Genomic DNA, 27227 nt, shown 5'->3' on the forward strand with positions numbered 1-27227 from the left:
GGTGCTAATTATCACGAGCTTCCACAGGTGTCATATTTTAAAAGCTTTCACAATTTTGCTACCGCTACCTATTAACTACAACTCCAGGTCTCAGGGCACCTGGGGGCCTCGGTCAGTAAGGGTCCGACTCCTGATGTCTGCTCACGGTTCGTGGGAGCGAGCCCCACGTCAGGCTCTGTGCTGATGGCGTGGAGCCTGCTTGGGATTCTCTCTCCCCCTGCCCCTCCCCACTTGCACTCTTTCTCTCAAAATAAGCTTAAAAAAATGAAAACAAAAACCCTGTAGGTCTCTAAAAAGAAGTGATTAGATCTGCCTAAGGTCAAACTTCAGAGATCCCTGGAGTGTGTACAATGTTTCTTCCAAAATATGGATAGCTGATACCATATCTCCCTGTCAATTATTAATTGGCATTAGTAGTGATCATATGGCAACAAGGCATCATCTGGAACCAGGACCAACTCATTTGCTCTGCCCGTGGGTTCTGTCCTTCATAGGTCTACTGATGTGATTACCCAGGGCAAACGGGACTCATTTTACTCATTTGACAAATATTTTCGAATATCTACTACGTGCCAGGAAGTGAACAAAACAGACCAGCTCTCTCGGGGGTACCTCACACCAATGCCAGGGTCCCCTGGCTGGGAAAGAAGGCCACGAATGCCTGCCGGCTAATTCTGACAAATCACACGGAAGAGATTCAAAGAGGGGAGGGTAAACTTCTGCAGGGTCAGGGTTATGGGACACCAACCCCTGGCTTGGCTACGTCCGTAGGGGCAGGCTGCAGCTGTCCACTGCTCTCTGCCGAACCCACACACCATGCCAGGGGGCTCACCTTGGTGAAGAGACAGAAAAAACTCCCCAGACGCCAGTGCCTTCGGCACGGCTGATTGCTCTGTGCCTGGTGGCAAGGCATCGCAGCTCTCTGATTCCTAACGTTAAAGAAGGGGAGGCTTTCTCCCCCAGTTGAAGCTGAGACCACCCCCCCTTGCCCACTTTGTTGGTGAAGATGCTTTTCCGAGACCCGGGTGAGACCCTCAGGCAAGCAGAGTGATAACCTTCCTGGCCCAGGTCACTGCCCCACCCCTGCCCACCTGTTGGTTTCTTGCCTGAGCTGGCCCAGCTGGAGGCTCAGGTGCCGGTGGTGGAGCTGCTGGGGCTGTGGCTCTGGGGCGCCCGCTGATGGGGGGCTGCTCCCTCGGTATGCTGCGTGCCCTTCACTCCCGGGCAGGTCTGCGGGGGGAGAGTCGTCCTCCACCTCATCTGGGTCCTTCTCCTCCCCTTCGGTCTCTGACGTGGGCTCGAAGTGGGCTCGGAGCTCTGTGAAATGACGGAAGGAGAAAGGACCGTGGTGACACAAGGCCAGGGCTCAGTGGAGCTTCTGTCCTTATGCCAGCGAATGGGAGTGTTCGGAGGCTGGCCCAGCGAGGCAGTGCTCCATCAAGGGACTGCTCACGTTATAAATAAATGGGGCGGAGACGTTACTCCATTCTCAGCAGTGAAAAGATGCTCACGGCCAGTTTATAGATGAGCAAACTGAGGCTGAATGACGTTAAGTTAGTTAGCCAAGGATGGCTTTACAGAGGTGCAACCAGGCTTCCAACCTGGCCTGGCCTGGGTGGTTCTACTACAGAAAAGGTGCCCGCTTGGAGTGGGGAGTGATGAAGTCCTGGGGTTTAACGAGAACCAGGCAGGAGAGGACATGACAGGGAGGGAGCGAAGTCAAGAGAGGAAGCGGCAATGTCAACATGAGTGGCGCAGAGCCTCCCCCTCCGAGGATGAAGTCACTGCAGGAGAGAGAACTTGGGTATTAAGCGGCTCTGTGGCTTCACAAATGACAAATGAGAGGTACAAAAGCCAAAAACTGGGGCTCCTGGGTGGCTCGTTAAGCATGTGACTGTCCACTTCAGCTCAGGTCATGATCTTGGTTTCATGAGTTCAAGCCCCGCGGCGGGGTCTGTGCTGACCGAGCAGAGCCTGCTTGGGATTCTCCCTGTCTCTGCCCCTCCCCCATTCACGCTGTTTGTCTCTAACTGAAGAAAGCAACTTAAAAAAAGCCAAAGATTTCTAGAGCTACCCCATGATGATTCTGACAGGAGACGGAGCCTGTAGTAAGCACCATCAAACCACCAGTAGGCATTCCTGAGTGAAGGCGGGGGGCACTGCGGGATCCCAGCCCTCAGGCGCAGGGCTCCCTCTCCGATGACAAGTTTTGGCTCTGTGCAGTCTCCTTGGTTATGGGTAGGGGACACAGAAGTATGGCTCCAGAAGTTGCTAGCGTTCGCTGAATTGCAGGGAAGTATACCGCCCAGATGGGAAGGAGAAAACCACTGCTGAGCGCGGAGCACACGTGTGACCTCGCCCGTGGCCTGAGCCCGCCCTGGACCGCGAAGGCGGCACGCTTACCCGGGATGAGAATGCTGACCGCAGCCTGCACCGCTCGCCGGATGATGGTGTCCATCGCAAACATCCAGTGGGGCCTAATTAAATGGTTCCTCAAAACTTTATTCACCTATAAATCACAAAAATCCAGATTTCTGGTCTGCTGTACGTTCAAGAAATAGGAGTTCTTACGAATTCTAGTTTACTTCTACTCGGAGATAAAATGTTAACCGTGCTGCCCTGCATCTCTACCTGACATACGTTCCCTCCGGACTGGGTCTCCCTCCAAGCTGACCCTAAGTCATGCCGGGTCTTCGGGATGGGTGCAGTGATCGGATCTCCCGCACCGGGCTCGTTGTTGTTTACTCGGAGAGTATTTCTGGTGCACCTATGAAAACTCAGGCTCTTCGCTGGGGGCGTGGGACACAAAGCTGGACCAGACACGGTCTCACGCCTGGAGCAACTCACATCTGTCTGCACAGACACATAAGCTTAAACCCCATGCCTACTCAGCTGGCAGATGCCACTTGTTCCCAAGTCCTACACTCCTGCTCTTAGTGGCCAGATACAATCCCCTCGTTCACCTGTACTTGCATATTCTGTGTTTAGAATGAACTGCTGAAACTAGGGATTCAGGTGTACACAGAAGAGATGGGGACTAGGGGAGAAGATGGTAACTGAACTCCAGGGTCCCGGCTGTGAGCCACTTCAGTGGGCTTCCTGCCTTCTAGCATGTTCTCTAGAGCCAGACGGAACACTTACAGCATCCTGAAATCCGAACAGTACCAGATGAATCTGATTGATGGACGAGCTGTCAAAATCCAGGGCCATCTTTAGCTTTGATATCGTGGATGCCATCACTCTGTGCTCCGGGGAGCGGATGAAGTCCCTCAGGATCCCAATTATTTGCTTGATGTGGCCGGCTGAGAGATGCAAGTCTTCTGAACTCTGATCACCAACCCCCCCCCCCCCCCCGCAAATAATTTTCACTGAGTAAGTCAGAGAGGGGGAAACTCAAGATGTATTCTGTGGGCTCCCCAGGTGAGAAAGGGTCTGTCTGGAATTCCCCCCAGATCTTTCATTAGGCAGCCCCCTCTCCTCACTGCCCACCCCCCCCCAGGAATGGTTTTGCCATCCTGTTGTTGAACCCCTTCTAACTGATCCCCCTCTGCCGGCTCCTGGTAGAAGGTACAGTTCATAGCAGGGCAAGTGGCCTTGACCTTCCCGCTTCCAAAGTAAGTTAAAATGCAAACATTTTGGGGCGCCTGGGTGGCTCAGTCGGTTAAGCGTCCGACTTCGGCTCAGGTCATGATCTCGCGGTCCAGGAGTTCGAGCCCCGTGTCGGGCTCTGTGCTGACAGCTCAGAGCCTGGGGCCTGCTTCAGATTCTGTGTCTCCCTTTCTCTCTGACCCTCCCCCATTCATGCTCTGTCTCTGTCTCAAAAATAAATAAAACATTAAAAAAAAGTTTAAAATGCAAACATTTTTATCCATAACCTTTCCCCCTAAAGTGGCCTTTTCCCAGCTTCTGAGGGCAACTCAATGTGTCCTGCAGCTGGGGGTTCAAAACGAAGGTTTAACGTGAGTGAAGGGCAAAAGCTGTGAGTCCCTAAGCTTCGTGCTGCATTTGGCTTGTTTTACGCCAGGGGGCAGCACCACGCCATGTCTCGGTTCACCGCAGTGTTCCGCAAATTCGGGCTTTGGTGGAGTCTTTTTTTTTTTTTTTTTTTTTTTTGCTTTGTATTTTCTTTTGTCTTGTTGGAAGAGGGAAGGGCATTGGGAAATACTTACGGTGATTACCGTAACTTTGCAAACCGTCCAGGGCAGCAGGAGACTCGTCCCTGTTCCGGGACCTGGTGCCAGGCAGAGGGGGCGGCATGAGCAGCTCCCCCAACCCGGCCCTACCTGGACCACGCACTCCTGCAGGTTGGAAGCCACCTGGTTCTGCTCCTCCCAGAGGATTTTGTACAGCATGGCGCGGCACTCACTGTCTTTGCGCAGCAGGAAGAGGCCCGGGTCCCTGTCCTCCGGGGAGGAGGCTGCGCTCTCATCTGGAACACTGCTGCAGACAAACACATGCGACAATCCCTGCATGTCCTGGAACAAAGTCTCCAGGCTGGGATGCCACGGGGGAGGGGCTAAGAGGCGAGTAGGCAGTCCCCACCCTTAAGGTGAAACTGCAGGAGGCAGGCAGGTGGAAGAGAGATGCAGTGTTTTTTCTAACTCCCACAGCACCAGTTTTGAGAGAGGGAGAGAGAAGGGAAGAAAGGGAAAGAAAATGGGGATGGTGGGAGGAGGGGCGGAGGGGATGAGAGAGGAGGGGAAGGAACAGGAAGATGGGGAAGTGACCGCAGTGAACACGTTGCCCGCCGCCTTCACCTGCACTGTTGGCCGCCCTACTAACCGTGCAGAAAGCTAAAGCCCCTGGCGGCCATCTGGTTTTCACCTGGGAGGGATTTGGCTCCTGGCCCACAGTGTAGGGAAGTGGGTGGGCCGTACCTATGCAGGGGGCTGAGCTGGTGCTTGGGTGCCCGGGCCTTCTCGAAGAACGCGTCCATCTGGGCATCAGAGTCCGGGGAGACAGAGCTGTGGTCACTGCTGCTGCTGCCCATGGGCTCCCCAGACGTGGGCAGGGCCAGGGTGGCGCCCCGGGTACCCTCTGTGTGGGGGCAGACAGGGAGGGGGGAGGGTGAGCCTCAGCCCCTCAGGCCAGGTGACCCATGCAGGGACTGTTAGGTCTGTGCTGCTCTAACGGGGCGGTATAGTCAATCACCCGGGGTCCCTGAAATGTAGGTTCCATTTTAGCAGGTCTGAGGCCCAAGACCGCGTCTCTAACCAGCCTGCAGGAAACACTGACAGAAACACAACTCGTCACCCCCGAGCAAGATGCTGAGCATCTGTCCTGGCTTCTACTCCATTCACACCAGGAAAGAGAAAACCAACAGCTTTCTTTCCAGAGGCCACATTTATGTCATTGCCAGGTAGGGCTCGTTGCCCTAGAAGGGGCCACTTCGCTTCAGTGACCTGTAGGACAGCTACTGCACCCCTTAATCAAGGTCAGGAGCAGCAGAGGGGGAAAGGCCAGGCTCTGCACCAACCGAAGACCCAAAACCCAGGCAGGGCACCCCTGGCCTCCCTTCTCGGCACAATCTCAAATGAAAGACTTTAACAAGGGGGGGGGGGGTGTGCCGCTGTCACCTGTGGGGCTCCCTCTGTCCGTCAGGAAATCAAGGGACATTCACTGGCTGGGTGTGACCACTCTTACGCCCCCTGCACCAATCCCTGCCACTCTTCACAGGGACAGGCTCCGTGCGTGCGGCTCTGGAGAGCAGGCACTCTCGGTGACAGAGGGGCCCAGGCATCCACGGCGCCCCGGGCGGCACCCCCGCTGTCCAGGCAGACCTCACCTGCTGGCTTGAAAGCAATTCGGCTCTTCTTGCCCTTGTTCACCTGCCTTAAGAAACCCTCTTTGAGCAGCTCGGCAGCAGTGGCACGTTTGTGGGGGTCAGGCTCAAAACAGGATAAAATGAATGCTCTGGCGTCAGCTGAAAGGGCTCCTGGAATCTCAGGGTGGATCTTAAACATCCCCACCTGCATTTAAGGGAGAGGGGACCTATGTGACTCACGTGACTGTGAGGCCTCAGGCACATCCGGGTGCACGTGCCTTGAGTATAAAGCTCCTACCCCTGCCATCCTTTGAGGAGCTGGTGGGTTAGAACATCCTCGACGACTCGCCCGGCTGGCCTCTTGGGACTTTGCTTTGCCCAGTAGGTTGTTGGAAAAGTGAAATCAGAGGAGTTTCAGAGTGTAGGGCTTAAGAGGTCCTGGGGCTTCTGTTCCAGTCCTCAGTGGAGCCCTGAGGTCACACGCAGGGAGGCTCAGCAGTTTGGGGGTGGGGGTGCATGGAGTTACTAATCAAAGGGCATGAGGTTTCAGGTAAGAAAGATGAATACATTCTTGGGGCACCTGGCTGGCTCAGTCGGAAGAGCATGCAACTGCTGATGTCGGGTTTCTAAGTTCAGGCCCCACGTTTGGTGCAGAGATTACTTAAAAAATCAAAAAATCTTGGGGCACCTGGGTGGCTCAGTCAGTTGAGCATCCAACTCTTGATTTGGGCTCAGGTCATGATCCCAGGGTCTTGGGATGGGCCCCCTGCTATCGGGCTCCATGATGAGCTTAGCATTCTCATTCTCTCTCTCCCCACCCCCGCCCCCTCACCCGATTGCACTCTCTCTCTCAAAAAAAAAAAAAAAAACACCTTTAAAAATAAAGTTTAAGGGGTGCCTGGGTGGCTCAGCTGGTTAAGCACCCGACTTCAGCTCAGGTCATGATCTCACGGTTCGTGGGTTTGAGCCCCACGTAGGGCTCTGTGCTAGCAGCTCGGAGCCTGGAGCCTGCTTCAGATTCTGTGTCTCCCTCTCTTTGCCCCTGCTCGTGCGACCTCTCTCTCTCAAAAATAAATATTAAAAAAATGTTTATAAAAATAAAGTTTAAAAACTTAAAAAAAACCCCACAAAAACAAAAAAACAAACAAAACCAACATGAACGCATTCTAGGATTCTGCTGTACAACAACTGTACCTAGGGTCAACAATACCGCAGCAAGCACTTTAAGGTATGTTAAAGGTGTAGAGCTCCTGTTAACTGTTCTTACCACGATCAAATAAAAGTTTTTAAATCGAGTTTTAGATTTTGAGAACACTAAACACTGGATGGAATATCCCCCCAAAATGTGAAATGCAGGACACCTACAGTGGCACCCCTCACCTGAGGGGCAGGGGGGAAGGGCACTAAGGGGCCAGGGACCGAAATTCAGGGCAAGAACCCAAAGGAGAGAGGGGTGGCGTCCCCCACAAGACTGTCGGAAAGCAGAGAGCGAACGTGGGCGGCACCTTGGTGCCCTGTCGCTACGTTACTTCTAAAGGTGCTTTGCTGTTACTCAGAAGGCCCCTGTAGGAGTTCTCTTGGTCTGCCTTCACAGAGCGCCACAAACCGGGTGCCTGAAAACAATGCAGATTTATTCTCTCTCAGTCTGGGAGGCTGGGCGTCTGCAGTCAAGGTGCTGACGGGGCCACGCTCCCTCTGAAACCTAGAGAGAATCCGTCCTTGCCTCTTCCAGCTTCGGGCGGTTGCGGCAACGGTTGGCTTACAGACACATCGCCCTCACCTTGGCCTCGGCGTGCCGCCCTCCGTGTCTCTCCATATCATCACCTCTCTGGCCCCGATGTCTGTCTCTGCACCAGCGAGTATCTGTCCCGAGGCCTGCGACTGAAGCTGTAGGTAGGATCTTCGACAGCCGCACGGCTCCACCACGGACAGACGCCGCAGGGCGGGGAAGGTTACCGCTGTCCCCCCGGCCCTCGCGTTCAGGGTCCTGTCAGGATTGTGGGGGCCAGAAGACACTCGGCGACTTGAGGTCCTGACGTTGGAGCCGCCTGACCGCTGCTCTGAGAACCTTCTGCAGGGGCCGGGCTGAGGGGAGCAGCCACGGCACCCACAGCGCAGAGCAGTCCGTCTGCTGAGCGGCCTGCACTCCGCTCGCTGAGAAACCTGCACTCGTTCCTTTTCGTTCTGCCAGAGGCTGAGCTGGAGTGTCCGGTGAAGATGCGGGCGGCAAGGCTGCAGGGCAGGCGGGCCGAGGGGCCGCCATGCCTGGCAGAGAAGCAAGGAAGCAAGGCCTCTGGAGCATGTTCTATCGGGTTGCTTCGACGCACTGTGACCTCACTGTCCATAAGCAGTGAACCCACTCTCCTCCTCCTTAGCCTTCAGGCAACCAAAAATGCTCCAGGGAGGCCACTGCTGCTAAGGGACTCTTAAGACCACAGCCTCTCTTCAACTTCTCCAAGTGTACTCAGAGCCAGAAGCCACAGACCTAACCTTAGACACAAGGGGCTATCCTGGCATCAGCTTCCCGCGGGATGGGAAGCATGTCCCTTCCCAAGGGAGCAGGCCTGGTGGTAAAATGCCCCCCATGGTGGCCAGTCGGTCTTATGTGGGCCTCAATACTTGGGGTGGCCTTCCTGTGAGCTCGGGGAGGGCTTTTAGAATGACAAAGTAAACACTGTCTGCTATCCGAAGCCCCACCTCTTCAAAACCAGTCAGAAACCTGCCCTCCAAAGATACAGGCCCATGTGGTATTTGAGCCTCACCTAGTGTAAGGGCAAATACAGATTCAAAATAAGAGGCTTCACAAAAATAAGACAAAACCAGGGAGGGGGACAAAGCATGAAAGACTCATAAATATGGAGAACGAACAGAGGGTTCCTGGAGGGGTTCTGGGAGGGGGGATGGGCTCAATGGGTAAGGGGCATTAAGGAATCTACCCCTGAAATCGCTGTTGCACTATATGCTTAGATGTAAATTAATAAAATAAATTAAATAAAAATAAAAAAAAAATAATGTTAGTTGTACAAGCAAAAGTTAGAAATAAACAACATGCAACATGATGTTTATGATGAGTTCCTCACAGTATGGGAAGAAGCAGGAGATAAAAATCACATGGATAATATTTTAACAACTATGATTTTTTTTTTTTTAATTTTTTCGTGTTTACTTATTTTTGAAAGAGAGAGCGAGTGTGGGAGGGACAGACAGAGAGGGAGACACAGAATCCGAAGCAGGCTCCAGGCTCTGAGCTGCCGGCACAGAGCCCAACGTGGGGCTCGAACTCACGGACCGTGAGATCATGACGTGAGCTGAAGTTGGACGCTTGATGGCTGAGCCACCCAGGTGCCCCAACAGCTATGATTTTTAAAACTAATAATAAGACTGGTAGAATACAAAAAAAAAAAAAAAACCCACCAGAAAACAAAGAGCCTTCATCCTCCCTGTTGAAAATAAGGGAAGAGACCTCCCCTCCCCCTCTTTTCTTAGAGCATGTACTTTAGAAAACTTGTAACTGCAAGTTCTTGGTGTCTTTGAGACGCTGTGTGAATCTTTTTAAAAGCTGAATAAGCCTCTTGCCAAGAATGCCTTTCTCAAGGACCTGAGGGCCAACTCCTGGAAATGTCAACATCAAGAAGGATCCATCTCTATCTCCCAGTTTCCGGTTGCGGGGGAGCCCTAACTTCAGTAGTGTCTTCCTCCAAAACTACCTCCTATCTTAAATATTGGAGAAGTTTATTTTTCCTTTAGGTAAAATCAATTAGCTGATGCAAATGGTCGTCCCAATTATCGAGTGACCCTTGGATGCGCTACTGTGACCAGTGGCACTATCCTGTCCACGCACGGGAGGACTAGTGATCGTTTCCTTTGAGACCACGGGTCAGAGGGTGGTAGTGCTTGGCTGGAGAAAAGGACAAGTTCTTTCTGTCCTTGCAACCACTTAGTGGGCTGCCTGTGGCTTGCATAGCATTCTGATTTAATGCCTATTCAACAATAAAGCTGTTTGCTTTCTCTTCTACCTTTGTGGAGAGATTTCTGGAGTGGCAGGAGATTTTCTTTTTACTTATTATTTCCCTGACACCAGCAACTTCAATCACCAAACATGTCTTACTTTGAACATTGCTGCCTGCGGCTCACCGAGCTCATCGAACGGAGGCCTGCTGGTGGCCATCTCAATGATGGTGCAGCCCAGGGACCAGATATCCGCCGGGGCGCCGTACCCGCGAGGTCCTTGATCGATGATCTCAGGTGCCATGTACTGCAGAGTGCCTATGGGGAAAAAAATAAAGATTGTGGGCACCAAGCTGCACAAAAATCTCAGCGGACCATTGGTAAACAAGCGTGTGGACTTCAACCCTCTCATTAATGACAGACGGAGCCTGCTCTCGTGCATAAATGATGCCGTTGTGTCCTTTCTCTGACCAGAGGCAGGCAATGCCCCTTCCTCTGATACTGGTCACACGGAGAGAAGACTGTTCAGCTCCGCGAAGGACAAATGGGCCCCAACCCCATCCAGTCAGTGCACAGAACGCAGGACACACAGTGCCCCACCGACTTCAGGAGCTGCCTAGTGGAAGTGACAGATGATAGGACGACGGTGGGGGCGGGCTAATGGCAAAATGGAGTAAGTGCTAAAGCAGAGGGCTCCGAGAAAGCGGATGAAAAAGTGCTTGATTCTGCCTGCTTCAAGTCAGGGAAAGTTTTACCTGGATCAGTCTGGTTCTCCGAGGAGTAAATGCTAAGACAGCACTGGACACCAGAGAGATTTACTGGGGAGAAATACACGTGGGATAAAGGGGGAGGGAGCAGGATGGGCAGGGGGAACTGTCAAGCTCAGTGCCAATGTGACACCTGGGAGAGAGGGCAGGGAACGAAGAGGTGGGCAGAGTCTCAGACAGAAAAACAGCCCAGGGACGGCTTCGGCCAGGCCACTGGGGAGTCCCTGACCAAAAGCTGCCCCTTGCAGGAACATCACACTGGTCCAGCATGCCGCCGGCGTGCAGTCGTCGGCCAGGAGCAGGCAGGGTGACGGACGACCCCGCCACGAACACGGAGGCAGAGCCACAGAAGGCGGCACACGGGGCTGCCAGCGAGCCGGCCTCCCACCAGGCGGGTTGAGGAGGTGGACAGTGGGATGGGAGGACTCCCAGGCTGGGGGAAGAGCTTGAGCAAAGGTGCGAAGGTGTGCAGTACAGAGTGAGTTCGGGGAACCACCAGCGGAAGCTGACACAGAGTAGGGTATTAGGAGTTAAAAATTAAGGAGGCAGTGGCGAGGGCACAGCCCGAATGGCAAGCAGTACATAATGAAGGCTCTGGCTTCAGACTTTCTCCTGTGGGTCACGGGCTGCCAGAGGTTACCACAGGGAAGGTGGTGATCAGATACAGTGCTGGGAGGAGAAAGCACTGCAGAGATGGGGGCAGGGAGGTCAATCAGGGCTCTGGGAGTAAAATCATAGGTTCTTCTTGAAACTAAGGCTGAGGAAAGCAACAGCACCAGACACTATATGCTGGCAAAGTGGTTTCTAATAAAGAGCAAACTTGCATATGACACTGGCCAAGGTGTGAACAGAGAACACGGATGCCCAGAGAAATTCAAGTGCCTATCTCAAGATCACACAGCCAAAGCAAGTCTCCAGAGTCTTAATCAATGAAAACAAAGGGCTCATTGGTTTAAAAAAAATTTGGAGAAGCTCTGTACTACATCTTCCTCTTGAAGATCCAATGTCTTTTAGTATTTTTCCTCCCAATGAGCATCTGAAAGGCACCGACCCACAGAGTTTTGCAATAATGAAAATCTGTGCAGTTCGATATGGTAGCCACTAGCCCCATATAACCACTGGGCCCTTAAAATATGGCTGGTGAGACGGATGACATGAATTTTACTTTCTTTTAATTTTTAAAGATTCAAAGTAATTGTGGGCGTCCGGGTGGCTCAGTCGGTTAAGCGTCTGACTTCGGCTCAGGTCACGATCTCATGGCTCATGAATTCAAGCCCTGCATCGGGCTCTGTGCTGACAGCTCAGAGCCTGGAACCTGCTTTGGATTCTCTGTCTCCCTCTCTCTCTGCCCCTCCCCTGTTCACACAGTCTCTCTCCCTCTCTCAAAAATAAATAAATGTTTAAAAAAATTCAAACTAATTTAAAGTGAAACATAACTTGGGTTGGGTCTGTGAGCTCAACAGATCAGTAGGGCACGAACGATGGTTTTGGTTTCCAAAGCTGAAAGCCTGCTAGGGAAGTGTTCAGCTGCTGCAGGGTTGGGCAAGATACAGGCTCATAGCACTTGCTGCACCATTGGGAAATCCTAGAGCCCCAGGGAGGGAACTTCCAGTGACACAATCTCTCCTCCCAGGCTTGTGCTGCTGTGAATAATGAATGGAGAGGCTTTGACAGAGGATGTGCCTACTAACTAATCCACAATCTGTTAATCAAGGAAAGACTTGTGCTTTTTGTTAACTCAGCTGTTCTCTCTCAGCTCTGCTCCATGATGCTGGTTCTGGGACTCTGCAAACCCTATTTGTGCTTTGCCTGCAGCTTCCTGTTAGGCTCTGCCACTAGGGGGCGCGCGCGCGCGAGAGCGCGCTACCATGGGAGGAGGAGCTCAAACGGGCTTGCTCAGGCATACCTAGAGGAGGGAGGAAGGAGAGGTTGGTTACTTGCTCCCCCATGTCTGCCGCTGTCCCTCTGAGGGAGCTGCACTTTGGACCCTCAGCTGGTTCCAGTAGCAGTGCTTGGCTCCAGTTTCTAGCTCTTTTGTCCCCTCATAGTTTCAGATCCGGCTTCCTCTTGCCCCACCACTAGTTGCCTGCTCCACTCCAGTAACACCCTTCCTTGTGCTCCCCGCAAGCCCTAGAAACAGAAGCTGCTTTCTGATAACTCAGTCCCAGTAAACCGTTTTTTCTACTAAATTCTCTCTGTAAAAATAACTGGGGCGATTTTGGTTTTCCTGCCTGAATCCCAACTAACACAATGAGTAAAAGTTAATTCTTAAAAGAACTTTTACAAAGTTCTGCAACGTAGAAAATAGCACTATACCAAACCGCAATGGTTTACTGACCCTCGTTAAACAACTGTGCACCAGAGTACAACTGTTTCATAATTGGAGGCTAAGCCCGCTTGATGCCAAATTTAGAGATTTTCTTTATAGGACAACATAGTAAACATCACTCTTTATAAATGTAGGGACTTATCAAGGACATCCGTATTAGTTATTTATTGCTATGTAATAAATTAGCCCAGATGTTAGCACCTTAAAACAGGAATTAGGATGTCATGCGGTTTTTTTTAAATTTTTTTTTCAACGTTTATTTATTTTTGGGACAGAGAGAGACAGAGCATGAACGGGGGAGGGGCAGAGAGAGAGGGAGACACAGAATCGGAAACAGGCTCCAGGCTCTGAGCCATCAGCCCAGAGCCTGACGCGGGGCTCGAACTCACGGACCGCGAGATCGTGACCTGGCTGAAGTCGGACGCTTAACCGACTGCGCCACCCAGGCACCCCTGTCATGCGGTTTCTAAGGGTCGGAATCCACGAACACCTGGGTTGGGTGGATCTGGCCCAGAGTCTCTAATTAGGCTGTAGCCAAGGTATCTGCTGGGCTACAGTCAAGGGAAACGCAGACTGGAGCTGAAACCCACTTCTAAGTTCAGGCAGGCTGTGGGACGAGGCTTCAGTTTCTCACCGAGTGGGATCCTCCAAAGGGCTGCTCAAAACTAGGGCTTCCCCGGGAGCCAGGGATCCACAGACAGCAAGCAAGAGGGATGCCACGCTGTCCTCTTCAACCTAGCCTCCAGGTCACACACTGCCACTCTGCCTTCATATGCTCATCAGAAGGGAGTCACTAATCAGGGTGCCCAGGTGGCTCGGCTGGTTAAGTGTCCAACTCTCGATTTCAGCTCAGTTCATAATCTCATGGTTCATGGGATTGAGCCCCAGATTGGGCTCCGTGCTGAAGGAGCCTGCTCGGGATTTTCTCTCGCCCCCTCTCTCTTTCTCTGTCCCTCCTCTGCTTGTGTACTCTCTCAAAATTAAAAACTTTAAAAAAAAGAGAGAAGTGAGTCACTAAGTCCAGCCCACATTCAAGGGGAGGGGATTACACGAGGCTGTGAAGGCCAGGCGGCGGGGTCCGCTGGGGGCCATCTTGGAGGCTAATGGCCACAATGCCTGACTTCCCATCAGTATTCAACGACTTACAGAGCATCTCCACGTAGCACTGTCTCTGTGACTCTCACAACCCAGTAAGGTCGGCGCTATCTAACAGTTATTCCCATTTTATACATGAGGAAAATGAGCCTCAGAGAAGGCAGCAGATGTGCTCAAGCTAGAACTCAGGTCTTCCGTCTCCACATTTGGAACTGTTCACCATGACACTGCTGATGTATGCAATGAATCCAGGACAAGCACAAGTGAAGCAAATGCTGCCTGAACAAAAGTCAAGCTGACGTGAGGATTTCCAAAGCCATAATGTGACGTGTTCCCACATAGCTGGAAGGCGTAGGGCGGTAAGAGAGAACCGGGTGCTCCATTTTATTGACTACCAGTTTTATAGAAAAACCACCCACTCACAGTCAACATCCAATGGAGACGGATCCACACAACTGTTTCCAATAGTCAAGGGACTGTTCCCAAGTGGTGTGCACGTTGTGGGTGTGTATCGGCTGCACCAAATCGGCTTCTGTCGAGAAATCAAGTAAAGATGCCAGCGGCGGGGGTAGGGGGGGCATCTGAATAATGCGGAAATCCTGGGAAACTTGCTTGCCTTCAATCTGGCTCTCTTAAGGGTATCCTAGCCTTTCAAAACTGCACGTCCCCCAAGATGTGCCCACACACAGGTCATGTGATTGGGGGTACAGAGTTCAGAACAAGGGGACAGGAGACCCACAGGCATGGACCCAGACCACTGGGGACATGAAATTGTGGGGGCTCCCGGAGAACTGCCCAAGCAGGATTTTCAAATCACCAGCGACAAAAACGCATGGCATAGGACAATAATTGAGAAGTTTTGATCGAGGCGCCAAGATCAAAGCCAGACACCAAGGCAAGGGGTGAGACACAGACGACAGGCGCATGTTTCGAAGGGGGTCCGACAGAAGTGGTCACACACCTCGCAGGCCTCTAGCCCAGGGTCCTGCCACCCAGATCAAGGGATTAAAAAGATCGAGAGAGGAGAGACTAGAGGTGGGGGATGTTGTGAGTGACTTCTTTAGACACTGCTGTGCCGGGAGGTCTGCCCTCTCATTACAGGAGCCGAGGAAAGGCTGTGCCCAAAATGGCGACTCGGGCAATTCAACACGCACTCAGAACTGTCACACTCCAAAGGAGGGCACACGCATAAGCGTTTTCTACAGGCCCTGGAAAACACTGTTAGAGCTCAAAGTTTGCAAGTTTCATATTAATGAGGTACCGGAAAGAGAAACAAGATGCCTCCTGTACCACCCTGGTTGCCCTGGCCAAGGATGGGCCTGGTAGGAGGGGACACCGCTTTGTTTTAAACCCAAAGATGAGGACTCCTCGTTGGGCCCATGCAGAGCTCCACATGTACATGTCCCCCACTGGTAAGCTGCACACAGGACTGGTACCCAGGGGAGCGGCCCATAGCGTCCGAAGATACGGCCATGCCCTCTTGACAGTGGGGGAAAGATGCATGAACCCTGGACGCCAGATGTGGGACCCAGTGCAGAAATACTGCTTTAGGGGCACCTGGGTGGCTCAGTCCGTTGGGCGTCCGACCGGCTCAGGTCATGATCTCACAGTTTGTGGGTTCAAGCCCCGCATCGGGCTCTGTGCTGACAGCTCAGAGCCTGAAGCCTGCTTCAGATTCTGTGTCTCCCCCTCTCTCTGCCCCTCCCCCACTCACACTATATCTCCCTCCCTCCCTCCCTCTCTCTCTCTCAAAAATAAATAACATTTGGGGCACCTGGGTGGTGCAGTCGGTTAAGTGTCCGACTTCAGCCAGGTCACGATCTCGCAGTCCGGGAGTTCGAGCCCCGCGTCAGGCTCTGGGCTGATGGCTCAGAGCCTGGAGCCTGTTTCCGATTCTGTGTCTCCCTCTCTCTCTCTGCCCCTCCCCCGTTCATGCTCTGTCTCTCTCTGTCCCAAAAATAAATAAACGTTGAAAAAAAATTTTTTTTAATTAAAAATAAATAAATAAATAAATAAATAAATAAATAACATTTAAAAAATTAAAAAAAAAAAAAAAAAGAAATACCGCTTTAGGGTCCCTGTTAGAGGAATCCTGCTCAAAGGCCATTTCCTATGGCCTGGATCCCTCAGGAGAAAAACACGGAGGAGTGTGTACAATGTGAGGGGTAAAAGAGGGGCGGGGGGCAAGAAGCAGTCAACTAAAGGACAGGTCTCTGCCCATGACGTGGGACTTACAAAGGATCTGGCAGGAAAGCGTTGACAATAACCATTAGCCAGTCCCAGAGCACACAAATCCAGCTTAGAACAGCACCGGTCAAGTGACCACTTTCTGTGCCCCTCTCCTCCCCTTCCTGCAGCTGGGGAGCAGAAAAGGAGGTGGGGGGGGGCAGGTGAGAAAGGACGAGATTCGAGATTGCGTGCCGCCTGCCACCAGATCTGCAGGGACAGGGTTAGGTCGCTATCCCTGGAATGAGGACCAGAGTGTTGATGAGTACATTAGTGTGGCCCCTTAAAAAAATTTTTTTTAACGTTTACTTATTTTTGAGAGAGAGAGAGCGCGAGTGAGTGTGTGAGCACGAGCAGAAGAGGGACAGAGAGAGAGGGAGACACAGAATCCAAAGCAGACTCTAGGCTCTGAGCTGTCAGCACTGAGCCCGACACGGGGCTCGAACTCATGGACAGCGAGATCATGACCTGAGCCGAAGCCAGATGCTCAACCGACTGAGTCACCCAGGAGCCCCAGTGTGGCCCCTTTTAATTACCCAATTCAGACTGTTTGCTTCTCGAAGCTCCATTAAGACTTTCTCTCAGTTGCCTGAGGGTGGCTGGCAAAGTCTCAGGAAAGGACTACCACCATGGGCAGGGCATAGAGGGCAGTGGGAGACAAAGAGGGGGTGACTTTTATGATTACAACCTGTGAGTCTGACAGGTTCAACATGTTTGTTACCCACAGAAACTTGATTCTCTGAAAGACTCCTGCCAGTTCTGATAACCTGGGATCTTCTAAGTGCAAATTAGTATTTATTTTATTTATTTATTTATTTAACAAATACTTCACCTGCACTTGCTGTGAGTCAGGTACCGGGTCAAAGCACTTCACCAATATTAACTCATTTAATCCTCGTAAAAACCCTCTGATCTGGGTACTATGAACAGCTCCATTTTACTTCTGAAGAAACTATGGCACAGAGACGTTAAGTAACATGCCTCAAGTCACACAGCTAGCAAACGGTTGAGCCAGAAGTTGAACCAAAGATGTTCACAACCATAGACCAGAGCAGAGTTCCTTTCCCAAGATCCACTCCTAGGCATATACCCAAGATGAATGAAAACTTATGTCTACACAAAGGCCTGTGAATGTTCATAGCAAAATTATTCACAATAGCCAAACTGTGGGGGCACCTGGGTGGCTCAGTCGGTTGGGTCATAACAGCCCTTCCTCCTGTTCTAGCTGGTTTATACCTATAGTGAAAACCCTTGAGAAGAACACGGGAGGGGGAGGCTTAGGTGCCAGAAGTTGCCTAAACCTCCCACTCTCCTTCCATGCCTCCGGGCACTTGCATGGAAAAGCCCCACCACAACCTCAGGCATCCAAGCAGGGCTCTGCACCAACCAGCTGAGACTTCTTTACAGAACCACTCTGTGTTGCAAAGAGTAATGATATGCAGGGGAATTTCCTACCCAAAATGAGACCCCTTCTTTATTATCCCCCAAACACCCCTGCATTGTTTTGCAATGCAAAATTCATGCCTCCTGAAGCCAATTACTTGGGAAAATGTGATATGCAATGATGAATTATACATGCGTTTTCTTTGTGAATTTTTTTTCTCCTTGGGGATGCTAATTACGAGATAAATTGTCAGGGGTTTTATGTTTTGAAATAACTCCTTGTTATATCAGAGACCCTCTTGCTACATATTGCCAAGCTAATTGGTGACTTCCAAAGAGGAGGAAAGAAGTCATTTTCAATTAGCGTAATAAAAAAATGTGCCAGTCATATATACATCCATACTCACATATACATGATGACACGTGTATATTTCTATCAGAAACAAAAAATGAAAGTTCAACACATTCTTTCTTTGTGAGATTCTGGTGGAGTCCTTGGTGTAATATTTTCCCATCTTTAGGTGCGTGTATCTCCTCTGGTGTTACAAGCACGATGCCATTTCTGACAAATAAAAGTTCTCTTTAGACAGGGAATGTGCCTCCACTGTGGGCATCTAGCGATCGACATAGAAAACCCTCTTGTTGGAGCAGAGCCGAGACATTCACTAAGACCAAGGCCAAATCTGTCCACACTACAGCTTAGTGCTCCAGGACAGAGGACGGTCATGCTTCTTTTATAGCTTTACTCAGAGCCATAATAATCTAAGCACTGTTTCTTAATTCCATCAAGCAAGACCTCTGTGACCCTTTTATTATACCTTAGGGGACCATAAACCTTTCCTTATTCAAAATCAGTATTTCTTTCCAGAGATCAATTCCTTTTAAGCAGGAATTTCAAAAAGCCACAGGTAGCTTTTGAACCTCATTCAACTCCCTGGTCTTATAAATGGAAAGCTAGCTGGTAATTTTATACCACTCTCGGAATCCAGTCCCTCTAAACACTTACATGATTCCATGACTGACCCACCGAGAAGAAAATCCAATTCCTCGAACCCACTTACAAGACCATATTGCCCAGAACAATTAGCTTCCCTTGGAAACATAACCCCATCAAAGCACAAGGCACCAGAACTCGTGAACTAGAACAGGCTATTTTTAGGACAGACCAGTAAAACACCCCAACAAGTGGCTTGACGGCTAGCGGGATTCAGAATTACCCATGACATTAACTTAGAAGAGATGCTGCTACTTTCCTGAGCGGTCAGAAACCCTCAGAAAACCTCAGCAGAGCACCACACCTACCCAACCTGTGAAGACAAGAGAGTTGTGGCAATAGTGCTGTCACAGGTAGCTGGCTCAGGGCACCACTGTGACCAAGTTCACACCACCTGAAGTCGGGGACAAGACGCCGTCCACTTCAACTGCCAACTGCCACGCTGAGGTGCGCGGTAAACCTAACTCCGGGACGGCCGCCCACACCAAGCCCTGTCCTGCTTACCAGCAAAAGTCTCGGTGCACGGATTCACTCCTGCAAGACGCTTGGAGGTTCCAAAATCAGAGATTTTCACCACTCCACTGTAGGTATTCACCAGAACGTTGTCACCCTTCAGAAAAGAAAAACCACCAAATGCTGAAAGGCAGATTTAAACAAGCTAACATGAAACAAGATTTGTACCTGAAGAAACAGTCACAAGTATGTAGCAAGACTCGACTCGGCACTCTGAGGGCCATCACACGCTCCATTCCTCCCCTTCTCTGAGCTGGTCAGTTTGCAGACTGCCAGCCAGCAGCTCATGTGGTCCGAAACGCACAAATGAAACCTTGTTGCCTCAGATGAGCAAGCACCTTGATGTCTCTGTGCACAATCTGGTTTTCGTGGAGATACTTAAGGCCTTCCAGGATCTGCTTGGTGTAAAACTTGATGGTGGGCTCCTTCATTGGCCCCCATTTTGATCGCAAAAGAGCAGAAAGGCTTCCTGGAAACGGACACAGCAGAAAACTCATCAGGTTGATGAAGATTCAATCACAAGAGTCAGGGAAATAAAGCGAGGTGATGTATTTTTTTAAATGTTTATTTATTTTGAGAGACAGAGTGGGGGAGGGACAGAGAGAGAGGGGGAGAGTGAAGCCCAAGCAGGCTCCATGCTGTCAGTGCAGAGCTGACGTGGGGCTTGAACGCACAAACCGTGAGATCATGACATGAGTGGAAATCAAGAGTTGGACGCTTAACCGTCTGAGCCACCCCAGTGGCCCAGCGAGGTGATATTTCTAACCTCACACAAGCAATCATACCAACATGGCTGCATCCTGGCCAAGTGCAGCGTCTTTCCTCCCTCTGTTGCCTGTTTTCCAGATGTGCAAGCAGCACAGCCAGAGAAGGGACCAGAGATGGAGGGTGAACAGGAACCCCCTGTGACCTCCAAAATTCAGCGGGGCTCCCTTTGGGTAGAGCTCTGTTAAGCTTCACAGAGTCAGGAGGAGAGTGCAACAAGCACTCTGGACTTGAGAGGACCAGCCCCCTGCTGGAGATTCTGCACGAATGTCTCGGCTGTTCAGCCTGGGTCAAAGCCACATTGTATATACCTTGCCGGGAAATCAGAGGTGGAAAGGACCAGAATGAGGGGCCATTCAGGGAGACAGGGACTGGGATCAGAGAAGCCGGGGTCTGTCCATCTCCACTGGGAGAAGCCCTCGGGGCCAGGTCACAGGGGCAGGACTATCTTACCATCCCCCCAGCCCCTGACTCAATTATACTAAACATTGAACCTTTGGGCCCAAAGAAAACAATTCTAAGCATCTGGTTCAGAGGTTATCATCGCAAGCCCTCAGGCAGCAGCCAGCCTCAGCTTGACACCTTCCACAGTGCTACAGGAACCTTGCCACCTGCCTCAGTTTCTCCATATGTAAAAGGGTTTGTGCACATCTATCTACAATTCTGCTGCCATCCTTAAACCTCGCCCTTGGAATATCAAATAATGGGAACAGCAATGATATATTTTCTGCTAGACTATGAGCAACTTGAGGGAAGAACAAACCATTTTATCTTTATTGTAACCTTCAAAATCTAGCCCACTGCCTGGCTAGATACGCATTTAAGCTCTTAAGAGAATAGTAGGTTCTTAGTAACTGTTGGTTAGATGAATGAATACAGATTTCTAACTGAAGTTTTAGTGTTTGTATTCAGATCATAATTACCATGATTTATTTTGTTTTTTACTTTTTTTTATTTTAGAGAGCAAGAGAGAGCATGCAAATGGGAGAGAGGGGCAAAGGGGGAGGCGGAGGGGGGAGGGAGGGAAGGAGAGAGAGAGAGACAGAGACAGAGACAGAATATCTTAAGCAGGCTCTACGCTCAGAGCACAGAGCCTGACATGGGGCTCAATCCCATGACCCTGGGATCATGACCTGAGCTGAAATCAAGGGTCAGATGCTCAACTGACTGAGCCACCCAGGTGCCCCAATTTTATTATTACTTTTTTAAATGAACACTTAATGAGCTCTTGCTCTTTGCCAGGCACCATTTTAAAAGCTTTACACACACTATCTCATTTAATCCATCCAACAACCCACTGAGCTAGGGTCATTATTGTTCCAATAATTAGTACTATTCCAATCATTATGGTAACTATTATTACTTCGATTTTACTTTATTTTTTAAATGCAGGGTATTTTTTTTAAGTTTTATTTATTTTTGAAAGAGAGAGAGAGGAGAGGGAGAGGAGGAGAATCCCAAGCAGGCTCCACACTTTGAGCACAGAGCCTAACATGGGGTTCGAACCCAAGAACCGCAAGATCATGACCTGAGCTGAAGTTGGACATTTAAGCAACTAAGCCACCCAGGCGCCCCTATTACTCCGACAATTCATTTATTTAATGAGGAAACCGAGGGGGGGGGGCACAGAGGTGAAGAATTTGCCTGAAGTCACACAGCCTGCAGATGGAGGGACCTATTCAAACTAGACACTCCAGGCTCCAGGTCAGAGGAACTCTTCCCCCACACAATACTGCCTGCATACGGGGGATTTTGTGGAGAAAGCACTGGTGTTTGATTTCACAGTAAACATGTTATTTTGCAGTGTCATTTTTAAGACCTCGGTCCCCTCTTCTCCAAGCCATCTTTAAACTCCCAGACTGAAAGCTTCAAGGCTGGAGACTATGCTTTAATTCATCTGTCTCCAGCGCTGAGCCCAGCAGCTGGCACTCAGTAGATCCTCAATGAATATTTGATGATTGAATGAAGCCAGCAATAGACTATGCGACATCGAAAAGTTTGTATCCAACTCCTCTGAGAAACAAATGTTCCACCACATCTAAACGGCAGGTCTGCCACTTTTTAAGTGGCAAGATGGATAATGATGTTCATATTATATTTTCATCAATGAATTTCAGAGCACGAGACCAGAATCCTAGTGGCTACTCACCCCCAGGCACCTGCTCCATAAATATCTTAATGTAGCCATCCTCTGAGACAGAGCCCAGGTACTGAACGATATTGCGGTGCTTGAGGTGCTTATGCAGAGCTATCTCCTCATGCAGGGGCTGCGAGTACCTAGGAAGAAAAACAAAGCCAGCATCACCTGCCAGATCCCTGCGGCCTGGGGCCCACACGGCACTGTGCCAGTACCTGTCTTGCTCCTGGCCGTTCCTTCTTTCTGCAAATGTTCTCTCCCTTGGCTCCCGTGAGAGTCCCTAGCTTCCCGTAAGAATACTAGCCACACAGGGCCGCTCAAGGCCAAAGCGGTGTCACGTCTCTCAGGCATCCGACGGAGCGCCTGGTGTACGGTGGGTACTCGATGAATGGCTGCTATGGTTAGGTCTACACTCTCCAACTACCCTTTCCCTCTCTGAATAGGTCCTCTTCCTCTGTCTCTCATGAAGAGTGGTAGCGTTCCAGAAGGTTCTCTCCTCAGCTGCCCTCGAGTCTCATTCCACACACTCCCTTTACACTATAGACCTCCTAACCCAGTGTCTGGCTTCTTTAGTATATTCAACGTCTGGTCACCGTATTTTCTCTTCCTAAACTGCATACCTCATCATATCACTTCTCTTCATGAAATCCACATAAAGACCATATTGCTTAACACGGCACACGGGGAGTTCAAACTCCAGTCAAACTACATCTTTTAAAATTTTTGCCTCATGTCAAGAGCCCTCCACCCCCATCCTACATTCAAGTCACAACAGGTAATCTGTTGTTCTCCGAATGCACTCTGTGCTTGAACAGCTCTGTTCTTCCCGCAGCAGAGGACGCTTTGGGCTTCCTCTTTTCTGTCAGACGAGCTCCTATTCATCCCTCAAAGACCACAACTCACCCAGGAAAAGTAATTAGTTCCTCTCCTGTCCTACAAACATTCTGCGTGCCCCTCTATGATGGCACTTGTCGCTCTTACCCCCAGGCAAGGGTTGACAGCCTAAGTTCAGCTCTAAATTTAGGGAATGGGGCAAAAACAGTGTCTAAGATCCTTTCTAGCTCTAAAATCCCAGGAAAAGCTATCGGCAACGAAAAGCTTAAGTGCTGCGACCAAAGGAGGTGGTACATGCCAGCAATTTCCCCGCGATACAACTGCAGTACCTTATCCAGCATGACCCTAAGAGACAGTACTGGACAAGGAATTCCAGAGTGTAGATGCTAGTCTTGACTCCTCACATGCTGGGAAAAGTCATTTAATCTTCCTCGGCCTTAGAAGCAGCTAGAGGAGTTCATTTCAGGACCGGCCTTTTAACTCAAACAGGAGAACACGCAATCCCATTACGAATGAAAGGACACATGAATGAATGTGTGAATAAACGAACAAAGGGACGATGAAGGGTCTTATGGCTGCTAGAAAGCACTTATAACTAATGATTCAGTGACCACCAGGACGGAGGGATATTTGCACGTGTCCCTCAGTGTCCAGTACTGAAAGCAACACACAGATGTCATGTGACCACACTTACGTAGTGGCCATTATTGTGTATGAAGCTTCTCTACAAAAACACTGGACAGTCAATGATGCCACGTTCTTGTTTAGAATTGGTGGGGGGGGGTGAATTTAAAAAGGCATAAATATTTAATTAGGCTCAAAACAATGTTGAAGAAATAAGTTAGTAGTTGTGGTGGTTTAAAAAAAAAATACCCAAAATCTTTGAGGGTGAGATTCAAGGGCAGGGTATTAAAAAGAGTCTGTACTGCAAAAAGCTAATTTTCTTTTTGCCACGCTTAATTTTCTGTAATGATACATTTGGATAAATAATAGCCACTTACAGGGCGCCTGGGTGGCTCAGGCAGTTGAGCAACTGACTTCAGGTCAGTTCATGATCTCACGGTTTGTGAATTCGAGCCCCGCGTCGGGCTCTGTGCTGACAGCTCAGAGCCTGGAGCCTGCTTCGGATTCTGTGTCTCCCTCTGTCTCTGCCCCTCCCCCGCTCATGCTCTGTCTCTCTCTGTCTCAGAAATAAGCTTTAAAAAAAATGATAGCCATTTACAATTATGACAATGTGAATTAAAGCAGAGCCACATTTAAAAAAATTTGCCAATGTCTAGCTATGTAAAAATGTAAAATTTCAGACCTAGTTGATGAGTGGAAATAAAAAAGTTTTCTTTTGGGATAGGACTCTTGGCATTCCACATGCCTTCAAGTAAAGTTATTCCGTCTTCTGCATCCATTTATGATACGCAAAGAACAACAACAAATCACCATTACCACGAGAGAATGTTCAATTTTTTGATGACATAATGACTTCGTTCTTCAGTCCCCCGCACCAGCACTGATGGGCACAGGGTTTGGGTGTGAAGGTGGCAACTGACAACAAGGATGGCCCTCCCCGACTTGCCTGCTGTCTCTCTCTGGGATTTCCTTGATGGCTATTCGCACTTGGTTGCTCAGGTCTCTTCCGGCATACACGATCCCGTACGTGCCTTTCCCCAGCACGACCCTATCGCCGTTGGCATTGCGGTCATACTCATACTGAAGACGGCAAAGCAACAGGATCAAAAAACACACAACTTATGGTGGAGCCCCATAAAAACCGAAACATTGTCCTGCAAGTTTTTATTTATAAATAATGTTATCTGAGTCCCGGGCAGGTCACATTCCTTAGGTTATGCTATTTTCAATACGTAATGACTTTAAAAGGGCCATACTCAGTTACTCATATATTAACAACATGATTTTATGAAATGGAATCCAAGAAATTCAAAACTATGAGTCATAGGTAACTTCATGGGCTCAGCGTTGGGAGATTCTGCCCCACTTTAATGCTGCAATTTGAAAAGGCTTCTGAGCATGCCAAGAGCCCCAAAGAGGTGCCCTCCTGCATGATCCCTCATTACCTTCTCAGGAAACCGATCCTTTTCTGTAGCCCAGAGAAGAACTGAAGGTCGATAAAAATTAAAATTGTCTTAACACAAAGCACATAAGCAGGGCCTTCCGCCTTTTAGAAGAACAGACCTAGCACCAAACACACCGCACACATTCTGCCTATAATCGCCACTGCAGTTTTGTCCCCCCAATCTCATTATCGAAAGGTGTTGTACAGCTGCGTTCTAGTTGGTCCTTTTCGATGATTAAAACCAACATATCTCTAGGCTGAGCCATACTTGTTCTTTTTTGTGATCCGCTGTGCATTCTTACAGAAGTGCACAGAACGCGTGTGGGTTCCTTCCACACACACTTTGAAAGATGCTCATGACAGTTAGGATCACTAACAGGTTCCCATCATGTCTGATTTAACCAGACATCAGCATGCTCCACAAAAGCCTTTTTTCTCACACCGTTTTCGGCCCCCACATCTGTTACCTTCAAAGTGCATCTCTTAGTTCATTTCCACAACAAACTTTGATTCTAAACTAAGAATTCAGGTACGTGAGTCAATGATTAAAATGAATCCTTTTGATATTTTCTGAAAGAAACCTCAAAGAATGAATTTCAAACTAACTTGATAGTAAAATACCATTAAATTGTCATCAATGGGAGGACCTCAATTAGTGGCCAACCTGAATAATTGTGCAATATTTAAACACACGTCTAACACTGTAGTAACCGTGGACGAGAGCTGTGTTGCCCAGAAGAGCTCAGGGTTCTCACACCTGTCAGACTGGCAATTATCAAAAAGATAAGAAATAAGTGTTGGTGAGGATGTGGAAAAAAAAGGAACCCTTGTACACTGTTGGGAAGGCAAACTGGTGCAGATACTGTGGAAAACAGTATGGAGGCTCCTCAAAAAACAGGGGTGCCTGGGTGGCTCACTTGATTAAGCATCTGACTCTTGATCTTGGCTCAGGTCATGATCTCGTGGTTCGTGAACCTGAGGCCTGCATCGGGCTCTGCACTGATGGCGTGCAGACTCCTTGGGATTCTGTCTCTCCTTCTCTCTGCCCCTCCTCTGCTTGTGCGCTCTCTTGCTCTCTCTCAAAATAAATAAACTAAAAAAAAAAAAGTTAAAAATATAACTACCACATGATCCAGCAATTCCAATGCTGGGTATTTACCCAAAGAAAATGACAACACCAATTCAAAGAGATACATGCACACCTATGTTTACTGCAGTATTTACAGTAGCCAAGATATGGACACAACCCCATGCCCACCTGTAGATGAATGGGTACAATGAACTGACCAACTATTTCTCTTGTAGTCTCACAAACATTATTAATCAGCAGAGAAAACCCTATCCATATGTTGTACACAAAATAAAACTTTACTTTAGTCCATGCCAAATTTTTCTTAAATATTCTGGCTGAGAAGATCCCAAAGTAATGAGGTTCTTCTACAGACATATTCAACTTAATCTCTGAAAGTCACAGATAGTGATAGCTAGCTCATTCATTCTAGAGTATTTTTAAATAGGAAGGATTCTCACAAAAAATGGGATGTTTTCTTTCAGCATCAAAGACACAATAAATATTTTTTTCCATGTTCTAGGTCTTCTATGACTTACCTCTAAGGTGTCCCCATCAGTTTCCCCCTCCACTGTACTACCCATTGTGTTGCTTATCATCTCTTTGACCAAAGCGCAAAACCTAGAACAGCAAATGTCACAAAGATGCTAATTATCATCACTCATGCTCCATAGCTTTAACTTAGCCTTATTACATTAAACTGTGGTTACATAAAGCAAGTTTGTACAATTTCATGGAATAATCAATCTACTCCTTGATTTGACATAGTACCTTAATGACATAGTACCATTAAGGTACTATGTCAAATCTAGTTCAAATACTCAATGTGATACTTGAGTCCTCTCTATACAGGAGCCCCACCAACTGATTGCCCAACTGAGGCCTGAACATCTCCAGTGACAGAGAACTCATTACCTCACAAGTTTGCTTATTCCGTGGACAACTTGATGAGAAGCTAAGCTTCTCATTGAGCTAAGACTCCTTTTACGTGGGTCTCATCCACAGACTGCTTAGAATTAATCCCTTTTCTATGTAACAGTCCATTAGAAAAGTACGTAAATTTACTAAATCCCTTTAAATCTTTCCTCCTTGTTCCCTCAGTGTTTCCTCCAGGATTTGTTTTGAAGTCACTCCAGTAGCAGGTAATTCTTCAAAGGTGTCCCTGCATTACTCTCCTCGTCTGGCCCTAAGACCAGTGTTCCAGATGTGACCTAATCAGCGCTAAGGATAGTGGGATCATCACCTCTCAAGTTGTCGACGCTCTAGTTCTTTGTAAACAGTAAGGTCTTAAGGAGAGGGGTGAGGAGGAAATGTGTAAGATGGCCTCATCATTCT

The 27227-nt window shown here is 49.2% G+C and overlaps 1 protein-coding gene across 3 annotated transcripts in view; it reads right to left on the reverse strand.

Annotated features, from left to right (window-relative positions):
* MAP3K15 (mitogen-activated protein kinase kinase kinase 15) overlaps positions 1-27227 on the reverse strand; it is a 123803-nt gene that overhangs the window by 3498 nt on the left and 93078 nt on the right. Inside the window, exons 14-25 of one of the 3 annotated variants that reach the window (XM_047843445.1) lie at positions 26432-26513; positions 24326-24459; positions 21934-22061; positions 19358-19488; positions 19011-19116; positions 9873-10030; positions 5786-5969; positions 4878-5037; positions 4284-4440; positions 3142-3327; positions 2404-2509; positions 1092-1317 (exon numbers count right to left, since the gene is read on the reverse strand). In XM_047843445.1, the coding sequence (XP_047699401.1) occupies positions 1092-1317; positions 2404-2509; positions 3142-3327; positions 4284-4440; positions 4878-5037; positions 5786-5969; positions 9873-10030; positions 19011-19116; positions 19358-19488; positions 21934-22061; positions 24326-24459; positions 26432-26513 (1758 nt within the window). Of the gene's footprint in view, positions 1-1091; positions 1318-2403; positions 2510-3141; positions 3328-3739; positions 4232-4283; positions 4441-4877; positions 5038-5785; positions 5970-9872; positions 10031-19010; positions 19117-19357; positions 19489-21933; positions 22062-24325; positions 24460-26431; positions 26514-27227 lie in introns of those variants that run through there. The other 2 variants (XM_047843447.1, XM_047843446.1) reach the window with 2 other exon arrangements.

This window comes from Prionailurus viverrinus, chromosome X (assembly GCF_022837055.1).
Source record: "Prionailurus viverrinus isolate Anna chromosome X, UM_Priviv_1.0, whole genome shotgun sequence".
Lineage (NCBI taxonomy): Eukaryota > Metazoa > Chordata > Mammalia > Carnivora > Felidae > Prionailurus > Prionailurus viverrinus.